Source organism: Dama dama, chromosome 22, assembly GCF_033118175.1.
Source record: "Dama dama isolate Ldn47 chromosome 22, ASM3311817v1, whole genome shotgun sequence".
Classification (NCBI taxonomy): domain Eukaryota; kingdom Metazoa; phylum Chordata; class Mammalia; order Artiodactyla; family Cervidae; genus Dama; species Dama dama.
In genome coordinates, this window is record NC_083702.1 from 5,505,923 (window position 1) to 5,529,175 (window position 23,253).

General features: G+C 55.1%; 1 protein-coding gene across 2 annotated transcripts in view; it reads right to left on the reverse strand.

Annotated features, from left to right (window-relative positions):
• PARVB (parvin beta) overlaps positions 1–23,253 on the reverse strand; it is a 114,758-nt gene that overhangs the window by 51,388 nt on the left and 40,117 nt on the right. Inside the window, exons 2-3 of one of the 2 annotated variants that reach the window (XM_061124364.1) lie at positions 4,622–4,711; positions 1,036–1,106 (exon numbers count right to left, since the gene is read on the reverse strand). In XM_061124364.1, the coding sequence (XP_060980347.1) occupies positions 1,036–1,106; positions 4,622–4,711 (161 nt within the window). Of the gene's footprint in view, positions 1–1,029; positions 1,107–4,621; positions 4,712–23,253 lie in introns of both variants that reach the window. The other variant, XM_061124363.1, reaches the window with a different exon arrangement.

The following is a 23,253-nucleotide window of genomic DNA, read 5'->3' on the forward strand; positions in this document are numbered from 1 at the left end:
TCTTGCCTGGAAAAACCCCATGGATCGGGGAGCCTGGTGGGCCACAGTCCACAGGGTCGCAAAGAGTGGGACACGACTTAGCAACTGAACACACACGCACGCACTAGAACATTTTCCATGTCGAGGTTTTAAACAGCTACAACTTGCAAGGCTTCTGTTTATCCTGAAGAAGCCCTCGTGAAAAGGCAGTTGTGCCCCAACCGCAGTGGTTAAGGGGGAGAAACTTTTGAAAAGCCCCCTTTCATGGGATGTGCGTGTGGCACTATCCTGACCAGCGTCTGCCCAGCCTGAGTCCGCTGGGTTGGGGCTCACAGGGTGAGGATGCTGACAGAGCCCTTGACAGCTGGGGGATTACCTCTGAAGCCCTGCTGTGGTTGAGATCAGAGCAGTCAAAGTTCAATCTGCGCTTGGAGCCGGACTAACACCACCAATGAACCCTCACCGCGAGGCTGGGCTCAAGAGACCCCTGGGGAGAGATGCGTGGCTGCAGCAGCCCCGAGGGAGCCCAGAGCCAGCGCCTGTCCCCCCACCCTTGCTTCCCTGACTTTCAGGAACCAGGTGGCTGTCCTCTGGCCTCGCCTGTCCCCGAGTGTCCAGACGCGGCTGAATCTGCCCACTGCCCGGAGCAGGGGCGTCACCATCCGATGAGGACCAGCAGGAGTGTCCAGAAAGACCCATGGGCCCACTTTTCAGAGCCTCCTCTGAGCTCCCCTCTCGCTCCAAAAAGAGTCTGAATGCCTTGATCTCGTCTGCAAGGCGCTGCGAGCGTTCACTGCAGCTGCTCATTCCAAACCTTAAGAAAAGGGTCCCCGTGTACCTGGGTACAGCACAGCAGCAGGGTAAGCGGGCTGTCTGAGAGCCCCTGGGGCCGGCCCCCCTGGGAGACGCTCCAAGCCGTCCAGTCTCCCCACGCTCCACCGAACGCAGCATCGAGGCCCCTTGGTCAGCCCCCCGGCTTTGCTCCCTTGACCCAGAAGAGCCTGAACCCAAAGTCTTGCCCTCACTGGACACCCCAACCAGGAGGCTTACCCTCACCTTGACCAGCTCCTTGAATCTGGGGTCGTCCCTGGAGGTGGGGTCGATCACCGTGCGTTCCTCGTTCTCCTCTGTGGGGACAAAGGACAGGCGGGTTAGCATTGGTGGGGGCAGCTGGCTTCCCTCACACAGATGGGGGGATCGAGAGCAGAGACCCCCAAGGTCTTCTCACGGAGCAGCCCTGCAGCCAGGCACACGGCCCAGGCGGGCGGGCCTGCCTTCTGGAAAGCCACGGGGCACCTACTCTGGTATTTCAGGAGAAGCGATGGGGTGGTGGGGGGTCGCTGATTCAGATCTGGAGAAAAGTCACTATAAATAAACCTGAGAAAGAGTTGTCCTTCACCAAGAAAGCTTGCTTCTACATACGATGGTATGGACAAAAACATTTGGGGGGAGTGCTAAAAAAAAAAAGGACATTTCACAGCAAAGCGTGTTTATCCATATTTCGTTTCTGTTTTGTTTTTCCCTCTGTGTTTGGCCTTGACCATGGACCATGGGCAGCAGCGAGCTTGGACAGAGAGGGACACGTGGTAATAAGCGGACACGTGTGCGTGCTCAGTCGCTCAGTCCCGACTCTTTGCAACCCCATGGACTGTAGCTCAGCAGGCTCCTCTGTCCACGGGATTTCCCAGGCAAGAATACAGGAGCAGGCGGCCATGCCCTCCTCCAGGGGATCTTTCTGACCCAGGGATCGAACTTGCATCTCCTGCATCGCAGGTGGAGTCTTTACCACTGAGCCAGCAGGGAAGCCCAGTAAGTGGACGGCAGAGGGGAAGGACTGTAGACACCAGACACTACACAGAACAACACTGACCCCGAGCGTTAAAAGGGAAGAAAAGAGGCATGGCCTCTGGCCCCTGGGACGTGCAGGTAAGATGACCAGGGTCCCCGGGCCCACACAGGCCCCCACAGCTGGGACCCTGTCCATGTTGGTGGCAATGAATGGCTTTGAGTGACAGAGACGTCACAACAGCAAAGTTTAAAACCTGACAAAGTGGAAGCACTATTCTTGGAGTCGCGCAGACTTGATGCTTGAGAGGGATGCTCCAAGTAAGCTGCAGGGGGGCACACGGGGGGTCCCCGATGAGGCCCTAGCAGCCTCCCACCACTCCCGGGGTCAAGGCCAGCATCCTCTACACGCCCCCCCAGGCCCTCTGCAGCCTCTATCCCCAGCTCTCCCCAGCACCCTCCCACCCAATCCCTCCAGACTTCGCTTGCCCTTCAGCAAGCCTCTCGCCACCACCGACCACAGGGCCTTGGCACATCCTACTTCGTGTCCAACACCCTCTCTCCCCAAATTCACACCCCCCAGTCGCCCAGCTCTCAGCTCCTAGTGCTGACTAGGCTGCTTCCTATCAAAGTCACAAGAGCTTCATGGGCCAGCAGGACCTTAGCAGAGCGAACTGAAGAACGCTGACTCCCAGCCCAGGAGCAGCGGTTTAGGAAAACGGTAAGACAGGAGAGTTAGGGCAAGGCAGGTTCAAGGCATCACGACAAACAGTAACCTGCCCTCCTTTACAGTAAATCTGTTTTCTAAGCGCTCCTGCTGGTCTAAAGCGGTTTCTCAGCCAGGAGCAATTGTGTCCCTGAGGCCCCCAAGGGACCCACAGCAGCGTCTGGAGACATTTTTGGTTGTCTTCAATGGTGGTGTGGCGTGGGGTGGGGTATAAGCTACAGGAATCTAGTGGGTGGAGACCAGGGATGCTGATCAAAACCCTGCAACACACAGGACAGCCCCGCCGTCAAAGAACTGTGTGCTCAGACGCTCAGTCGTGTCCGTCTCTCTGCAACCCCATAGACTGTAGCCCACTAGGCTCCTCTGTCCAAGGGATTTCCCAGGCAAGAAAACTGGAGTGGGTTGCCTTTTCCTTCATCTTCCCGACCCAGGGATCGAACCCACATCTTCGGCATTGGCAGGTGGATTCTTTACCACTGAGCCACCTGGGGAGTCTCCCCGACATTAAAGAATTATTCTGGGCCAAATGTCCATAGTACCTGGGGCCAGGGGAGGGGAGAGAAACCTTGCTCTGAATCTGGGTGATTTCCATACAGTGCTTGTCGGTTCCCCCAGGGGGAGAGTCACCTGCCTGGGCAGCGGCTGCAGCCAGACAGAGGATACAGCACAAGAGGGTCTTCTGAGAGGTGAGGGGACGCCCCGGGGGACCCAGCGTCTCCGAGCCCGCCCAGCCCTTGGCCACAGGTCGGCTGTCTGGACGGCCTTGGCATTTCTTTCCCACCAGCTCCCGCTAGCCTGGCCTTGTGCTGGGAACCACAACAGAGGCATCCACCGGGACTTCCCTTTGAACCAGGGATTGGAAAGAAGCAGAATGTTCCAAGCCAGCCTTCCAGATCCACCAGACCCCAAAGCACGCTCTAAGGAAAAAACGTGTCCAGGCCGTCACCTCATCAGTGTCGGCGGGGAGGCGGTCCCAGGGAGAGGGGCGCAGGGCCGGCACCACTCAGCAGGTCCCACCCAGCAAGCCTCTGGCGTCGGGAGACCCCTCCAGCTTGCGTAGAGACGGGGCAGGTATTAATAGCTTTTCTGATTCTCTGTATTTTTCTTTCTTAAACTGTAAGGTTTTTTTTGACATGCATGCACTGCTCTCTTTCTCTTTCTTTTTGCTGCACGGAGTCTTTATTGCTGCATGTGGGCTTCTCTCAAGTTGTGGTGCATGGGCCTCTCATTGCGATGGCTTCTCTTGCTCCTCGTGTTCCCTTCTAATGCCCTTGTTACAGGCTCCAGGGCGTGCAGACTGCAGCAGCTGCAGCATGAAGTCTCAGGAGTTGCAGCTCTCGGGCTTAGCTGCTCCACAACAAGTGGAATCCTCCCGGACCAGAGATCGAACCTGCGTCCCCTGCATTGGCAAGTGGATTCTTATCGACTGAACCACCAGGGAAGTCCCTCTTCTGTATTTTCAGAGGCTTCGACATCCTGGGGCCTTAGGGACTTACGGGGACTCCCTGCTCAGAGCTAGCTGACTCCCAAGACAGCAAACGTGTCCCCTGTGAGTGCCTTTCAATGCAAACAACCAACCCAAAGCCCACCCCCCGCCCCAGCCAGCTCTCTAACTCAGCTCCCACAAGGCCCTTACACACCCAGCCAACAGCCCCAGCCCTAGTCACCTGAGACCAGGTGCAGACCCCTCAGAGCAGTTTCTGTGTCCCAGAAGCCCCTGAAACTACCCGAACCAGCTGATCAAACCTGTTCACGAACCCTGCCTCACCCACTCCGTCCTGTGAAAACCACAATAAAGGCATCTGCTCATTCCTGCCCTGACACTGCTGCTCCCCCGGCACCTGGGGAACCGTGAGTGCAACAAACCATCTTTTCAAGGAGAGTCGGCCCCGATCTCTTGGCCCCATCATACTTAAATACTAATAAAGCTGACATTTGCAACCAGAGAGGCCGAAATCTACAAGGGAAAGCTCACTTTGTTCCTGTAGACCTTTTTCTAAACACGACCTTGAGCTGAGAGCCCGCTGTGAGGTCTGATTACGAGGCTCCTCGTCGGCCCCTCCCAGACCGACCACACCCCCAGGGACGTTCAGCTCGCCCAGGACAAGGAGCTGGAGGAAGCAACAGTACCGAGCAGGGAGTCTTCGGGGTGGACCTCCACTGGGGCGGGGCACATGGGCAAGTTGATGGCATTCTTCCCTTCTTCCTGGAGGTCACTCACTGTCAAGAGAAAGAGAAAGGACAAAACCGGTGAGTATAGACGGACCAGCGTGGTCTCACACATTGGCAGTGAAAACAAAGAGAAATCAACTCACGTTTTTAAGGCATTTAACAAACATTCCTAAATGGCTGGTTGCCCAGAAAGAGTCCGAGGAAAAATGCCCCAAACCAAGAACACATTCTACAACTCCTCGCCCACGCCGGAGAGTGCCCAGTTCCCGGCCAAGCCCTGTCAGGCTGTTCTCACCACTCTTCGGAACACATGACTAAGTCACGGAAGCTTCTGGATGCTTCCAGATCTTGCCCAAGGCTGCTGGGGTGGACACAGCTTGGATCGCAGTGACAGGGTCTGAGAAGGCAGGGTACCCCCCCCCCCCGACTCGGACAGTCGTGGACTCTGGGTGCGAAGACCCTCCCGGCAGGTACACAGGCAAGCCCAGAGTCAGAGGCGGTGCCACTGTCCGTGGCCAAGTTCACAGGACAGAATCCTGCCGGCCTCACGCCCGGTGATACCCAGGGTCAGGAGCAGTGGAACACGCGGCAGAGTCTAACGAACTGGATCCAGAGGCCTGGCATCTCCCGAACCTTCGCAGGGACCACAGGGCTGGCTACGCGGTGAGTGGGGCGGCCTCCATCCATGGAGCAGAGAAGATCCCTTGCCGCCCCAACACCGGGAGGCTCACAGCCTCACCCTTCAACACTGCGTTTCTTCCACCGGCCCCAACTGCGTCCGACGCCAGGCTCCAGCCCTCAGCCCCGATTCAGTGGGTGCAGGGGGCCTGGGATCTGCCCCCTTGCCAGCCCTTGGCTGAGAACCACCGGACAACAGTCCCTGACCATGGAGCACACAACCAGCCTCTCCCTCGGTGATCTCCAAGGACAAGGGCCCAGGCTTTCTCCTCCGTTTTATGTATTTCTTTTTAATAGTCACTGATCTACAATATTGCGTTAGTTTCAAGGCCTTTTCCTCTGTAGTGAAACGGCCTTAGAGGTGGAAACCTACTTCCTCCTTCAATATGGAGGTCACCTTGAACATCTCCAATTCTGGGACCTGAAGGGGCAGGGGGACAGAGAAGCCAGGCGACAGGCACGACGGCCTCAGGTCAGGCAGGCATGTCTGGGAACCTCTCTGCCTGTCTTCTCAAACCCCCGCAAGGACTGAATGCAATGATGAACATCAGATCCTGAGGGCGGAGCCGGCACGCAGTGGGCTCCCTGGACTCAGCCACAGACCCAGCTCTGGGAACAAAGCCACCTCTGCCCCGCAGGAGGACGATGGCAGTGGGGCCTAGGACGCCGGCTTCCAACGTCAGGAAGACCCCGATACAAAACTGAAAAGCCATGGGGTGGGGGGGAGGCTCTCCCGCACACCCACAGTCTACAGCATCGACGGTTTACACGACGGTTCACAGCCAAAAGGTGGAAACGGCCCACGTGTCCCCCGACAGATGAACAGACACACCAATGTGCTCCAAACACACAACCGAACGTTATCCACCCACAAGAAGGAAAGGGATTTAGGCACACGCTACCACGGAACCATGAAGACATTGTCCCAGGTAAAATAATCCAGACACGGGATGGCAAGTCCTGTATGATTGCACAGATGCGAGGTCCTGAGAGGCAGATCCAGAGTGACGGGGAGTAGAATGCTGGGCGTCCGGGGCTGGGACAGAGGGCAGTTATGGGCAATCAGGGGGCTAGGGGGACAAGGCTTCACTTTGGGCAGATGGAAGAGGCCTGGAGGTGGATGCGGTGATGACTACACAGCAGTGCGAACGTACCAAATCCCACTGAACTCTATGCTTAAAAAGGGTTAAAAGGGTAAATTGCATGTTATGTGTATGTTACCACAATTTAAAAGGAGAGAGAAGAAAAAGTGGGCCCCTCCCAACAACAGTCTCATCTGGAAGGCCAACGCCCTGCAGCTGGAGGCATCACAGTCTCTCCTCTGCCCCCGCCCCACATCCTAGGAGCGGACAGCCACCTTTTTATCCCCTCATCCTTGGCCGAACTCTGTGCAAGAAGCAGACACATGGGAAACACCTTCACAAGCAAAACACGAGTTTTGAGACACACACACACACCCGCCCGGCTCCCCATTCCAAAGATCCCCAACTGGTCACTCAGACCCGCTGAGAAAACAGACCAAGTTTCAGCAATTACTTTCCCTGCAGAACAAATTACAGTTTTCGAACCAGCAAAGAGCTTTCCAAGGCAGAAAAGGGAAGGTGGAAAAGGAGGTTTTTCACAAAAGTCCTCGCATACACAAGAGGTGGGCAAGGGGACGTGGGCAGTGGCCGGGGCCCCATACTCCTATCTCCAGGGCCGACGTCACCAAAGAGAACAGAGAGGCCAGAGAGGTCCCTCCCGGTCAAGTCCATCTGTGATGGTTCTGTTCTCCGAGGAGGAAGAACAGAAGATCCTGGTGTCATACGAGCAGAGGGCTGCATAGGCGGGCTTCAAGTCACAGGTGAGCCACGCAGCTGAGTCCTTACAATGAGCCCGCAGCTCCTCCCAGAAGCCCCAGAGCTGCCTCTCAGGTCATCCACTCACCTGGACGCTGGACCTGGGCCAGAGCAACTGGTGGGCGGTGGGGGTAGGGGGGTGCAGAGATAAAGAGATGCTTGCAGAAGTCCTGCTGCTTGAACTCAGAAACAAGGAGGCGTGGAGGGGGGAGGGCGCGGGAATGGCATTTTCAAAGCAGAGAAACTGGGTCACATGAAAACAGAAATTTTCACACCGCCCTTGAACATCAAAGATAACACTAAACAGGGCTCGGGATCTGGCGGCTTTAATGGATGAGAAATGCTCACACAGACCCGCCCAGAACTCAGGGCCAACAGCACATTCCGCAGGCCTGTGAAGCATAAAGCCCCGAGGAACGCAAGTATGGCCTGTGACCACCGAGCCCTGGGTCAGACCTCACCGTGCCCTCTGAGGGCGTGTGGCCGCCAACAAGCCCCTTCACCTTGCCCAGCCTCGGTTTCCCTATGTGGAACATGGGGTGGCAGAGGTATCTACCTCACAGGGACTTCTGAGGAATGAGTTCATCCCAAGGAGAACCAGGGAAGGCTTCCTGGAGGAAGCAGTATCTGAACTTGGCCTTGAAAGATGGCAAGAACCTCCAAAAGGGACTTTGGTACTCCATGCAAAGCCCATGGATGACAGATCAGAGAAGGGATTCTGGAAGCCCTATGTGGAGGCCACATCCATGCTGAAACACAGCAGGGTTCTTCGGGACTCCGCTAGTGTTCATGGCCTGGGAACCCTGGGGGACACACCCCTTCACCGAGAAGGCTTCAGTCCAAATCTGATGACTGTCTTCTGAGGGTCAGTCTGGTGTCTGGAAAGAGGAGAGGAGCCCCTTGAACCACAGCTTTTCCCCGAGGCCTCCACTCTGAGAGGTCAGTTCAGTTCAGTTCAGTTCAGTCACTCAGTCGTGTCCAACTCTCTGCGACCCCATGGACTGCAGCACGCCAGGCCTCCCTGTCCATCACCAACTCTCGGAATTTACTCAGATTCACGTCCATTGAGTCAGTGGTGCCATCCAACCATTTCATCCTCTGTCGTCCCCTTCTCCCGCCTTCAATCTTCCCCAGCATCAGGGTCTTTTCCAATGAGTCAGTTCTTTGCATCAGGTAGCCAAAGTATGGGAGTTTCAGCTTCAGTGTCAGTCCTTCCAATGAATATTCAGGACTGATCTCCTTCAGGATGGACTGGTTGGATCTCCTTGCTGCCCAAGGGACTCTCAAGAGTCTTCTCCAACACCACAGTTCAAAAGCATCAATGCCAGGTCAGTGGCTTTCCGTTAATCTCAGGAATGTGTTGGCTTTGAAAGCACTGGTCCATTTGCCAGAAAGTCAAACACTTCAAAGACTGGAAATCTTGCGTGATCTTGCGTCACGGAGATAGATCCGCTGGCCTGTGGTGTGCACGTAGGGTGTGGGCGTTCAAAGGGCCTGGGGTCCAAAGTCCCAGGGCCAGGGACTCACTGTTGTGCTAAGGGTCTGCCCTTATCCACCCTAAACCCAACAGGCAGCACATTCCCAATTCACCAAGGTTCACCTTCCCGCAGCGACACTCTGCGCTGTGGGCCCCACGGGCGACACAGGGCTGGGGAAGAGGCAGGAGGGCCGGAGGCTGGGAGCGGCCCTGACGGCGCCGGTGCCCCTGTGGGGACAGCCACACCTCCCCCAGCCCGGGGGTGCAGAGTGGGCTTCGCAGACCACCGTCGCCAAAACCCAGAAGCTTTCAAAATAAAGCTGGAAATTGAGGGTTTTGGGTAGAATCTCCCAATTTATAAATGCAAACAAGTAATTCAAACTCTGTGGCCCAGACAGGGGCCACCGGTTTGCAATCCCAGTTCGCAGTAAATGTCCAGCCCACACTCCTGCCTGTCAGTGGGAGAGGGCCACCAGCATTTTCTGAGCACCTACTGTGTACCGGGCACCTTCCATGCCTTCCGCTCATCTAGTCTCCTCACATGTCTGTGAGGAAGTGGCTGGCCCTGGCTTGGTCCTCACTGGGCCAGTGTCTGTCAGATATGAAGGCATCTGATATACACCAACCATGAGCCCTGCAGGCAGGACTGAACTCACTTCTACCTGGTCTTCACTCACTCTGCCCAGCTACGTGCTAGCCACCTTCAGGCCTCAGCTTGCTGGCTGCCTCTTCCAGGAAGCCCTCCTGGGTGCCCCCTGCCCATTCCAGGCTCCCCTCTGCCCAGCTCACATCCCATAGCCAGCCCTGTAACCACCTGTTTCCTGGACCATCTGCCCCCACCAGTGATAGCTCGGCTCCTGCACATAGTAGGTCTTTATATTTGAGAAGCTGCACAATGAAGGGCTTAGAACCTGGGAGCCAGTCTGTTCTTTCAGATCCCAGCTCAGCCACTAAGAGGCTGTGTAACTGCTCCATGCCTCAGTTTCCATCTGTGAAATGGGGCCTGTCACACCCCCAAAGAGAGACGGAGAAGATAATGACCACGCAGAACAATGTCGCACGGCAAGCGCTCAGTAAGCGCTAGCTTCCAGCTTCTGCCAAAGAGAGGGAGGCACGCGTGTTTCCAAACCCCGTTCTCCTTCGATCACTCCACCCAGAGGCCAGGCAAGGTTTAAAAAACACACCACCTCTCCTGATTGGAATGACAAATGCATGAAAAGGAGGAAAGAGAATCAAAAACTAAAACCTCAAAAGTCTCACAAAGGGCCTGCCACTTACACCCCAGGCTGAGAGCAAAGGTTCCATCCTTGATTTTTTTTTTAAAATTTTCTTCCTACGGGTTTCCACTTATATATTTATTTATGTCCAGGCTCTCTCCCCTCCAAAAAAGGCTTTTAGGCAGGTTTTTTTTTTTTCCTTTCCCCTTTTGACATTATTAAGAAAACACAACTTTGAAAGCAGGCTGCTTTTAAAGAGCAAGGTTACCCTCAAGGGAAAACACAGATCTGAATACAAAAAGGCTTCTTGCTCCATGAGGGGCACTGGGGCGGGAGTGGGGAGCACGACTCACCCCCTGGAAAGACAGGGTTCAGGACTCTCCCCGGGGGCTGACCTGCTGGGGGTTCAGCGAAGATGCGAAGACCCCACGGTGGGAGAGCCGAAGCCCGAGACTGAAGTGCTGACAACTCCATTCTGGAACGTTTCTCTAAGTGCGTTATTTCAACACGGCAGACACGTCTGCCACCGGTGAGGGCTTTTACACCACATATACCCACGTCCTGGTTTTCCCGGAGAACAAAAGGACAGAGGGAGAGTTTCCGGCAGGCTGTCTGAACCAAGATCAAAGAGAAAACCCCAACCAAAGCGGCCGCGTGCCCACCTCCAGCTAAAAGGAGAACTGGGAAATGGCAGGAAAGCTGTCTCAATTTGGGGCACTTAACCAGCCCATTTCAAGACGTGCCCACTTGCAGTTACGACGGCTCCTACGCGAGGAAACGGAGTAGTCCTCAGAGTTGCCAGGAAAGACAAAGAAGGATAAAGGAGGGAATGTTCCCACGTGAGTCCATGGACCCCATATCTCTGCCCCTGCCACTCCACCCTCAGACCCCTGTCCCTCCCACCCCACCTCCCCAGAACCCTGCCCTTGCCACCCCACCCCACCCAGACCTCTGTCCTCCCCCACCACCCCCCTAGGCTGGGGAGGGAGAGTCAGGGTTAACTCTGTATGTGTTAGAAGGACCCAATAAAATCTCTGTTAAATAAAGCTCTCTGTCCACGGGGTCGCAAAAGAGTCAGGCACGACTGATGTGTGTGACTTAGCACCCACACATGCTTCCCCAGGGAAGGGAGAGCTTTCTATGATTCTCCACCACCTCTCTGCGCTCAGAGGGACTGCTTCTTCACAGGAGTTACACAATTTATCAGAATAGCTAAATTCATCAGCCATGAAGGTCTTCCTAACAGAGTAGCTCTTCTAAAAATAAATGAAGTTGTATTTCACGTGAAGAGCTCACAGCTCAGTGGAGAGACCATAGGGCCCAAATAAGACCTCAATAAGCACGATGACGCCCACAGACTCGACCGCTGGCAGGGGAACACAAACTCAGCAGCCCTGCCTGATCGCCAAAGACAAGGTGATCAAACGGCCTTCATAATTCAAGTGGATGAGCTACTTCCGGTGTAGCATCCTCGTTAAGGCCTTGATTTGGGAGGCCCGACCCTTCCCGGGAAGTCAAGACTCCAGGCTCCAGCTCCAGGATTCTGGGGATTGCGACAGATGGATGCCTGCATGTTGTCCAGAGTAAAAGGTGGGGAGCGCTAACAGCCCCAGAGACAGCCGCTGCCTTTTCCGACCCAGACAGGGAAAGAGGCTTTCAGCCATCCATGCGGCAAGAGCCTCTTAACCTTTCAAGTGGCAGATCTGGTTTGTTTTTACTGAGGAAGACATGCTGGCCCCCGTCTTGGCGATGCCAGCCCGACATAATGAGCTCGGAGTATTTATGTACGTTTAACCCGCCGTAATTCCTCAGCGGAGGATGAGCATCTGACAAGACCATGGGACTAAGAAAGTGCCGTGACTGCTGCCCGAACCATGAGGATTACTCAGCCTGAACAGTCTGATCGATGGGGTTTTCTCTGCTGCGGTACAAGGTTCCATGTCATTTCTCGAGATGAAATAAGTTGAGAGGCGAAAAGAAATATGTGAGCGTTTCAATAAGGCAAAGCCCGGAGGAGGTCAACAGGCATAGCTGACCCCACAGCAAGAGCCCGCAGCTGACGAGTGGTCCTGTTCAGCCAGCCTCTGGTTTTACAGTGGCCGAGCTAACGACCGCTGGGGGCCAACGGGGCCGGCCCTGGTCCTGCGGGGAGGCTGGTGCCGGCGCAAACACGTGGGAGGGTGTGTTCTGGCCGCTTCCGCCCGACAGCCTGGCTCAGCCGCTGACACAGAGAAGACTCTCGAGGAACAAATGGACGATTAAGTGCAATGCATAAGATGGTGTTGAGTTTGGCTTTTTTTTTTTTTAATGTGGACCATTTTTTAAAGTCTTCATTAAATTTGCTGCAATACTGCTTCTGTTTTATGTTTTGTTTTTTTGGCCACAAGGCACGTGGGATCTTTGCCCCCGGATCAGGGGTTGAACCCGTGCCCCTTGCCCCCTGCAGTGGAATGTGAAGTCTTAACCGCTGAACCACGAGGGAAGTACTGTGATGGTGCTTTTGAAAAGCAGGTTCCAAAATACGACAGCATGATATTTACGCAAAATACAGAATCAGAAAACTCAAAACTGAGAATTCCCTGGCAGTCCAGTGGTTAGGACTCCGGGCTTCCAATGTAGGGGACACAGGTTCCATCCTTGGTTGGGGAAACCAAGATCCTGCATGCTCCACGGCACAGCTAAAAAAAGAGAAGGAAAAAAAAAAAAACCTCAAAAATTCTTTTGTAAAAAAGAAAACTCAAAGCTATATATTCCTATTGTACACAATTAATTCATAGAAAAAGGAACTAAAGGATGCGCGCCAACAAGACAAGAATAGCATCCCCTGTGAGAGGACCGTGACAGAAGGACAGGAGGAGGCTAGGGAGGCTCTGCCATGATGGGGTTCACATGGTACTCATGAAAATTAAAGCTAAAAGAAGGGACAGCAAACAGATGCTCTATAGCAGGGACTCAAAGGAGTGACAGAAGTTCTACAGAGAAGGCGACCAGAGGCCTACCAGAGGAGGTGAGGGTGCCCATGGAGCTGATTCTAGGACTAAGACTGCAGGTGAAAGGCCCCAGCGTGTGGGCGAGAGCAAAGAAGAAAGAAGCAGCGACCAAGACGTGGGACCCAGAACCAGCCTCTGCAGCGGCGGCATCTCGGGTCCTGCCTTTGGAGCAACCGGGGACCCCTCACCAGGATGGCCGGTCAGCCTCCCACTGACCCTCTCCTGGCCTCCTCCCGCCCCAGGGCAGCCTCTCCCCTTCTGTAGGTGACTGTCTGCACTCCACTTTTTCTCCTCTCCAGCATCCACACGCCTGTCTTCTGGTCAAACAGGTCTCGGGCATTCTAGACCTCAGCCAGGGGGCAGGCTGCACTCCCCAGAACACAGTCAGGGAGGGGACTGGCCCAGTAAGAGCCAACAGCTGGAAGCAGGCTTCCCTAGGAATGCAGAGTGACGGGCACTCTTTCACCTTGGCCTTGACCTAGAGAGGATGTAGGTGGAAGCTGCCCCTGTCGTCTTACCACCACTCAGAAACTGGCAATGAAGGCACTGGGTCCGCAGAGCTCAGGGAACAGAGTTGAGTCATGCCATCTGTCTGCTGGATCAAGCCTTACCTGAGGCTGGCGACCTCAAGGCCTTTCTATCAAATGCACAAGTGAGTTCCATTTATTCTTAATCCGCTTTGAGTTGAGTTCTCTGTCATTTGCAGACTGTCTGGCTGTCACTCCCTGATGAAGGGCAGCCCAGAGCTCCCACCAGCTCCATGGTAAAACCCAAACCCCTGAGAGTGGTACCCAAAGACTCCTGATGAATGTGCCCCAACCCCCGTCAACGGGCAGATGCAGTTCCCGTGCTTCTTCACCTCCCAATGAGGTCATTCCTTTGCCCCAGCTGTCTCAACACCAGAAATGCCCAGCCAACTCCACCTGAGCCCCCAGATTCTTCAGGGAAGCATTCTCTGTACCCCACACCCCGTGGGCAGAGTTAGGGTGCCTCCTCTGGGTTGCCTCAGCTCTCAGCGCACGTGACAGCTTCCAAGCCTTACCCCCGACAGGAAATCGTGGCGTGTCCATCACCCTGCCCCACCGAGGACTGGCCAGGCATTGTTCAAAAGCCAGCATACGACAAGCATCTGATAAACATTCACAGAATAAATAATGACTGTCAATGCGTTTACGCAGGCAAAATGGAGCCGGATAGAGAATGTAGGTAAGAGACACAAAGTCAGAAGAACTGGGAACTGGCCGTTCTTGCAAAGCATTCCACCTCCAGCCACTTAATTGGGTGGAAAAAGAGCGTTTCCATTAAGGCTTACATTAGCCCGGCAGTCATGGGTCACCAAGAACCCAATTACTGCGATGCGGCCGCGTGGAGGGTGAGGACCCAAGAGGAAGGAATTTGCTCTGCAATTAGGGACTTACTTGGACAGGCTGCCTCTGGGGCAACACTCCCAGACCTCAGCCGCTAAAGCGCACTCCCACCGGCTACCTGCTTTCACATCCCAAGCGGGGCCACCAGGAAGGAAGCGCTCCCCCCAGTTCTGGGACCCCAGGTTTTCCCAACACCAAAGGCTGTTCAGGTACAAACACAGAAAAGGCTGGAGCTCTCACAGATGACTCCCTCCGCCCAAAAGCAGTCCTTTTCCTCCCCTGAGCCCTGCGTGATCAAAAAACTGAGAACCACAGAAAAAAACGAATTGTCTGTGAGGAGAACAGGAAGAAAGACTTCTAGGTGAGCCTTCAACATAAGGTTTACCGTATTAACCACCCAGTGAGCAGAAACCAGGACACAGGAGGAGACCTGGGCTTCTTGCTCATAAAAGGATGGCTGATCCTTTAGGGACCAGTGATGACTTGATTGGTTTTTCAGACCGAAAGCAAGTGGGTCAACTGATTCAAGCCACTTCTCCGAAAGTATCAATTTATTATAGAAAGAATCCCCCAGGAACCTGAGATGGGCTCGGTCTGCGGCCGGCCGGCCAGGGGACAGGTCTGCGGATGTCTGCTCCTGATCTCTCCCCGCTCCAGTCCACCCACCACCCCCGCCCGTGTCTCCAGATGTCGGTCTCAAATGCAGGCCCACGGAGTCACTCCTCTGCCCACAGACTGCCCTGGTCCTCCATCGCTCCCAACACAAAACCCAAACCTCTGACCACGGCATCCCACCCCCACCCCTCAAAGCTCAGGGCCAGGTGTGGTCACCCCTCCCAGCCTTTGCAAGCAGCACCCCACCCCACCACAGGAGCACTGTGTCCAGTGGCTGAGCCCGGCTGCAAAGCCCACTGCAAACACCCCTTCTTCCGTGGCCCTGCTCAGAGGCACCCGTTCCTCCTCCAAACCCTGACCCAGGGTCATGCTGGTGCAGACAGAATAGCAGAGAGAGGGGAGAATTTGGAGAAACATCACACAACATCCCGTGACCTTGGGTTTAAGTCCTTCTGCCTTTCACTGTCTCTCCTCTGCAGAGGGGTCAGAACCAGACCTGTCGTCGTGACCACTAATTTAACGAGGCGGTGCGTCCAGCAGCAGCCATGTGGTAAGTGCTGGGTCTCTTCCATCCTCATCCCCTTACCTGCACCTGCGCTGGGTAGCCAGGAGCGCTGAGCATCCTACAGAGTCACCCGCTCGACAAGTCTGAGAGTGCGCCAGGCACACGCCAGCTCAAGGTCACGCAGCCCTGGGCTCCCGAGTTTACCAATCGAGTGGACATGCCGATGTCCCACTGTTCAGGTATGAGCTCCCAGAAGGCAGGGCCAAGTCCAACCAGCCCTGTGCCCCCAGAGGGGGGCCCCGCACACAGAGGAGACCCCCTAAAGGAACAGAATCAGAGCAGACCTCGTAAAGCCCGAGCTATCTGCCAGCATCGAGGTGTGAAACAGTCTCTTTAATTAGCATTCAGGATGACAAGGGGCCACATACCCCCGGGTCACCAGTTCTTAAAGAACCCAGACGTCGATCCATCCCCCTCACCACATGCCAGGCACGTCTCGCCTCGAAGATCCTGCGCACCCCGCTCAGGCATCACCACCACCACCTCTCAGGTCGCTGAGCATTTCAAGCAGACACTAATTAGGCTGAATTAGAACAAAGCTGCAACTCTACAGAAAACATCAGGGTGGCAGCCGGACGGGGCCAGCCACTCAGCCTGACCCGAGCCCCCCACGCCCGTTCTGAAAAGTGCGAAATGTGAAGAGCCTCCCAAAGTCAGCCAGCACAGAGCTAGGGCCAGACGCCACCCAGAGGACCCGTGACCAGTGATCAACACGTGACATGGAGCAGGAAGCTCGGAGCCCCCAGGAGGCTCGAAAGCATTGCTTATCTGACTGTGAGTGACATTAAAACGCAGTCGCGTGCCAGAGGCGGGGGGACCGAGCGGGCCTGGTCAGGTGACATGCCTGTCTGGGGATGCGGAGGGCGCCGGTCTCCCCACGAACCCCGAGGGTGACCATCAGGTAGCAGGCTCTCCTGGAGCCCGCGGGGAATAGTGTGCATCACCCCACCCCTCTGACGAACACCTGGACCACACTCCTGAAGCCAGCCTACCCTGACTGCCAAGGGGGCCATCCCGCTTTGCCTTCTGTTTTCTCAGCGCCCTTGGCTCAAGTCCCTGACAGTCACGGCATCCTCGTCACGTTCATCCTAACCTGATGGCAAATCCTGGCAAGTGCACGCTCTGTTCTCTTAATCTGGGGACGGCCCATCTGTCACGTTTCCACCAATCAGCCACGCTGGTTCTAAGTGAATAGTTGAAAGCGATATCAATCACCAGTCATGAAAATCTGTCATTAATTAATGATAAAGGAGACAGAGTCTAGAAGAAGCAGAAGGAGGAAGCAACGGGGTGAAACTCCAGAAAAACTCAGTTACCCAAAAAAGGCACATGTTTTATATGTAGTGGTACGCATCTGCTAATCCCAAACTCCGAGTTTATCCCTCCCCACCACTTTGGTAACCATGAGTTTGTTTTCTGGGTCTGTGAGTCTGTTTTGTAGATAAGCTCATTTGTCTCATTGTTTCAGACTTCACATAGAAGTGATATCACACAATATTCGTCTCTGACTTGCTTCATTTAGTATGATAATCTCTAGGCCGTACATGTTGGTGCAAATGGCCTGAAAGTAATATCATATTGTGAATCAACTATGTGCGTGCGTGCTGAGTCGCTTCAGTCGTGTCTGACTCTTTGAGACCCCGTGGACCATAGCCCACCAGCCTCCTCTGTCCACGGGATTCTCTAGGCAAGAATCCTGGAGTGGGTTGCCATGCCCTCCTCCAGGGGATTTTCCCAACCCAGGGATCAAACCCAAGTCTCTTATGTCTCTGGCATTGGCAGGCAGGTTCTTTACTACTAACGCCACCTGGGAAGACCAAATCAACTATATTTCAATTAAAAAAAGAAAAATGTCTCATGGCCATCTCCCCTTGCATTTATCGGCCACAGTCTCGGCCCCTTGGAGATGTGTCCCACCCACTCGGAGATGCCATGAAACCTCAGCGGGACCAGCCCGATGAGGTTAACACACTCAGAGAGAAATGTGCTTCGTAAGAGAAAAAAGAGATGGGGAAAATAAAACTGGTGAAGCAAGCTGGGCTGGTCCCCGAGCCTCGGAACTCATATTAATTAGTCAGATCGTTAATGTCCCATTGTACCCAGGCAAGACCAAAGTGTGCTCTGCTGAGAAAATAAGAAGATTAAACCATTAAGTCATTTTAAGAAAAAGAACGGACTCTCTATGCACCTGCCGCTGGAACCAACGCTCCTGGGGGAAGCGAGCTTGGGACCGCGGGCAGCAAAGACAGGAAGCATGGCGCCCTCTGGCGGCTCGCGTCCGCCTGCAGCCTGGAGCCCGGCCCCGCTGAGAACCCGCCACTGGGCAGAGGCGCGCCTTCCAAAGGTGGCCAGCTCTGGGGGTGCTCAAAGCCACGCACCTCTGCGGCTGGCGGCCCCACCTGGAATGGCTGCCATTCTGAAGGTGACGAAGTACAAGGGCCTTGAGGATTCCCTGAGGTTCCCAGGTCAGGCCTTCGGCGGGAAAGCCCCAGAGGAGCAAAGCGGGGCGGCACAGGCATGTGGAGATGCCCACCCTGCCAGCCCGGACCAAGCCAGGTCCCTACCCCCGACCCCACCACCCTGATCTGCTCCCTTCTTTTCCTTTCCAGTGTTAACACACTCAAAGCACACGTGCGTCTGTGCTACTGGGTCCGTGTCCTTTAGGGCAGACGGAAGGTCTGTGGGTCTCCCAGCTCCCTGCACAGGGCCCAGCCCAGAGGAAGCATCAGTTACACTTGGTGAGTGAATGGTGAATTAATGAATGAACGAAGGTTTCAGGACTCCAGCCTCCCTTTCCGGTTTCTTTTTAGAACTCGTAGGAGCTATTTTCTGCACAAGACTGAGGGCAGGAGAAGGGGGCAATGGCGGATGAGATGGTTAGACAGCATCACTCATTCAATGTCACAGGAGTTTGAGCAAACTCTGGGAGACAGGGAAGGACAAGGAAGTCTGGCGTGCTGCAATCCATGGGGTTGCAAGGAGTTGGACACGACCTAGAGACTGAACATCAACAAGCATGGTAGGATGAATAAGGTCTCCTTCCCCCCGCAAGGAGGTCCACTTCCTAATCCCTGGAAACGGCGACCTTACCAACAAAAGTGACTTTGTCCATGTTATCAAGTGAAAGATCTTGCGGTGGGAGATGATCCTGGATTATCTGGGTGAGCCCAGTGTCATCACAAAGGTCCTTATAAGAGAAACATAGGTGGAGCCGAGCGAGATAAAGGCAACGTGACAACGCAGAGAGAGACTGGAAGATGCAGGGCCGCTGGCTTTGGAGATGGAGGAAGGGGCCATGAGGCAAGAACCATGAGTGCCTCTGGAAGCTGGAAAAGGATTCTCCCCTGGAGCCTCCAGAAGGGGTTCAGCCCAGCAGGCACCCTGACCTTAGGACTTACGACCCCCAGAGCTCTCAGATATTAAGTCTGTGTTGCCTTAAGCCACCCGATCAGTGGCGATTCATCACAGCAACCATGGGACACTCATACAGACCTGAGGAGACCCAGCCACTCCAAGTCATTGCAAAAGGGCCCAGGACACCCTCCGGCTGCGCCTGCCTTACCGAGCACCTGCTCTGTGAGAGGCACCTGGCCAAGCTCCAAAGACACAACAGTTACTTTAACGGGTCACAACCCCGGCCACCGGAACAGAGCAAACAGAAGCACAAAGAAGGCATCGGGTCAACGCTGTGGACGAAACCACAGCTGTCCCCCACGTGTGGCTCACATGACAGTGAGGTGGAGGAGGCTGGCTGCTTGATGGCGAGTGCACTAGTGTGTACTCACGCAGGTGCAAGAAAAGCAGGAGTGACTCACACCAGCAAGATGCGAAGCCGCTTCCCCACCAGCACCTTCTCAGCCCGGCAGCCTCGGGCAGAGGCCGAGTGGTGGTGGGAGGGGGGCGGGTCAGACCGCCCACCGCTCTCCTCCTCCCACCTGGAGCAGCCAGGGATGTGCTAACTGCTCGAACTTTTCAGCCACAGCTGTGCCCCAGAACCCCTCCCAGCCCCAGACTTTTGTGTATCCTCTCTGTCCCCACAGAGCACCCGGCTTCTCCCTCCTGCCTCCATCCTTCCAGGAATCGGGTCCACCAGGCCCTCGGGCCATTTTCAGACACTGGCAGAGTGCGCTAGCTCTTTCTTCAGGTCATCTTTCACGTCACTGAAAATAGCAAACGCCAGCCCAGATGTCAGAGTCGTCACCAGGCCTCTGGACCCAGGCCCAGAGGATCTTCCCAACCCAGGGATCAAATCCGAGTCTCTTATGTCTCCTGTACCATCTTCGGTACACCTGCATCCTGAGCACATTCGCAAGCCAATGGAGAAAAGGATGCTCGTCGCAGAAAGTCAACGGCCCTCTGCTGCATCCAGGTACCTCCCTTGCTTCTCCCAGCCTGAGAACAGGCCAGAGAAAGAGGCAGCAGGTGGGGACGGGTAGGGAGGAAGAGGACAAGGACTCAATCAGGTGTGAGGATCCGGGCAAACTACCCATCTAGGTGTGTGACCTTGAGCAAGTTAACTTCTCCAAGGTGTCAGCTTTCCCATCAGGGGACATGGGGACACGACCTTAAGTGAGGGCTTCTCTGAAAGGAGGGAGAGCCCCCCAGCCAAGTTTATTTGACCCAATGTCGCCCCTGAAGTGAGGACGCAAACAAGGCTTGTAGGGCATGGGGCCGGGACCCAGAGTCGGAGCCTGGGACTCCAATCCAGTGTTCCCGCATGCGGCTCTCTGCACGACGGCCCCTGGCTTTCAAACACCCTGCCTGAACACACTTGAGGCTGTGACGTGTGGAGACAGGAGGTCATGCTGGCATCTGGTGCGTAGGGGCCAAGGATGCTGCTGGACACCGGCCGTGCCCGGGACACCCCCATCCCCATGAGGGGTCATCCAGGGCAAAACGTGCGGGGTGCTGAGGTGGGGAAACCCTGCTGGAACCGACTCGGGAATGCAGAGGCTGGACAGGCGAGGGGGCCGGGCACTGCACGGCCGTGCAGCACCCACAGGGAGTCAGCATCTAAGGACAAGCGTGGGCATCCTTCAGCCTCAGGACCAAGGCTGGGCAGGGTCCCAGACCCCAGACCCTCCAGCCCCCAGGGAGCCCCCAAACACCCTTAGCAGCCCGGCCGGGGGTCAGAGCGGGCAGCTGGGAGGCAGGGGGACCGAGCAGTGAGGGATGCTCCCCCATCCCGCACCCCCTTCCTTGCTAAGGGGCGAGGAGCTAGCGGGGGTCCTCACCGTTCTGCGCCATAGAACAGGATCTGCCTGCCCTGCTCCTTGCTCCCTGGGCCTGCAGGCAGCTCAGCCGGCTATTTTCAAGTAGCCCAAGGCCCTGGCCTCCCAACTCTGGTTGCCCTAGCAACCGGGCACCCTCCCTCCTCAAGGAAGCCACGGGCTCTGGCAGGGTGAGCACTCTGGACGGCTGGGGGCAGGCAAGGACAGGCGGACCGGCCAAGTGTGAGCCAACATCCTGAGAGGCCTGGACAGCTGCTGCCCAGGGCTCCGCTGGCCCGAGCCCAGAGTCACAGCGCCAAGGGGCCTTCTTCTGCTGGTCTGGCTCCGCCAGGTCCCCAGAACGGACCGTGGAGCTCCAACCTAGAGCCTGTCCTGAGGCGGCCAGGCTTCCTTCAGCTCATCTGCTGGAAGCCTGGCCCCAGCTTTAGATGACCGGCCCCTTCTTAGACTTCTGGAAGTCCTCCCTGGACGCCCACTCCGGAGTCCCCGGAGGGACCGGCACAGCAGCCCACTTCACTCCCGACTCGAAGCCATCACACTGTTGTTATTTTGTTTTAGTAAACGGTCTGTCTCAGGATCCCTCTTACACTGTTGGTGGGAATGTAAATCGGAGCCACTATGAAGAACAGTGTGGAGATTCCTCAAAAAACCAGAAACAGAGTTTCCCTATGATCCAGTCTCCTGGGCAAATATATCCAGACAAAACTGTAATTCAAAAGGACACATGCACGCCAAAGTTCACAGGAGCCAAGACACGGAAACACCCTGACTGTCCATTCACAGATGAGCAGATAAAGGTTTGGCACATGCGTACGATGGAATACTACTCAGCCATGGAAATGAATGAAATAATGCCATCTGCAGCAACACGAATGGACCCAGAGAGTATCACACCAAGTGAAGTAAGTCAGACAGAGAAAGACAAATACCACATGACGTCACTCATGAGTGGAATCTAAAGCACAACACAAGCGAACCTGTCTATAAAACAGAAACAGGCTCAGAGACATAGGGAACAGACTTGTGGTTGTCAAGGAGGAGGGGAGGTTGGGGAGGGTGGACTGTGACTTTTGCAGGGTAGACGCAAACTTTTATGTGTATGTATAACTGAATCTCTTTGCTGCCCGGCAGAAATTAACACGTCGTCAGTCAACTATCAACAACTTCGATGAAATAAATTTTTAAACATAAAGAACAAATTGTCTCTCTCCAGTTTGAACAGACAATCCCCGAGTCCAGGGCCGTCTGTCTGTACTCTGCAAGCCCAGCTCGGGGTCTGGCACACAGGAGGTCTTCAACAGAAGCCCTCTGAATCCTGAGTAAAACACGTGTCCTAACCACGCCTCCTCTCCCTCAGGGTTGCGGACTCTTGAGAAAACGTGTAAAACACTCAGCTGATGGTCAGCTGGTGCGTTGTGAGGGGACTTCCCAGGTGGTTCAGTGGTTAAGAATCCTCCTACCGGTGCAGGAGTCACAGGTTCGATCCGTGGTCCGAGAAGAACGTGCTGTGGGGCAACCAAGCCCGTGGGTCACGTCTGTTGAGCCTGCCCTCCGGAGTCTGCGAGCCGCAACGACTGAGCCCATGAGCCCTAGAGACTGTGCTCCCCAGCAAAGAATAGCCCCTGCTCACCACAAACAGAGAAAACCCATGCGCACCCAACAAAGAGCCGAAAATAAATCAATAAATAAAAATGGTTACAATGGTAAATTTTAAAAAAGTACGCTGTGAGAGTTTTGACGACCTAGTACATGCAGGACAGTCATGGGCATGGCTGGAGGAAAGGGAAGTGGGCCCTGAGACTGTCCCAGGGCACAGCTTGCTGGGGTCTACCTGCTTCCTCCCTCTCAGAGGGGTGTTCCCTCCCCTCCCAGGCCTTTGAGGGGGATGAACCTTCTGTTCCCAAGTGTACCCCGAGTTTAAAGGCGTGTCCCACTTCCCCAGCTGCACAAGAAATTCTGTTGGGAGGGACACACTTCATCTCTTGTTCCCCTTTATGTGTCGTTGGTGTCTGGGACGTCAGATAGTCAGGGGTTGGGGAAAGCAGGGGTAGCTAGATGAATTCACTTTTCTTGTAGTGCTTGATTCCATTAAAAAGGAGTTCTAAAACAGGTAATGGAAAATAATTGATGATAACAACAACAATATTGCCTTTAAATGCAGATTTCCTCCCCTTAATAAAAGAAGTCTGGATTTTTATGCACATTTGCCAGTGTAACCACGATGGAATTGGGTTCTGTCTGCACCTGCTCATTCACTCACCCAACAATCACTTCGTGGACGTGCCCTGAAGTCAGGCCTGGCACCAGGAGGGCTGGGCAAGGACTCAGACAGAGGCCCTGCCCAGAGGCAGAGGGTCTCAGCATCCAAGACATAAATAATGGAGGTCTGTGAAGACGCTGGGGACCCAGGAGGGAACAAGGGCAGTCCAGGCAGGCTTCCTGGAGGAGGCAGCCTTGGAGTCTAATCTTAAAGAAGCCCAGCCCATGGGGCAGAGAGAGAGGGTGCCAGTCTCCATCCCCACGTTCCCAGGAGGCAGGGGAAGCATGTTCTTTAGCTCTGGGTCGTCCTATAGCAGGAGGCTGGCTAACAAGCCGGGAAGAGAGGCAACGCT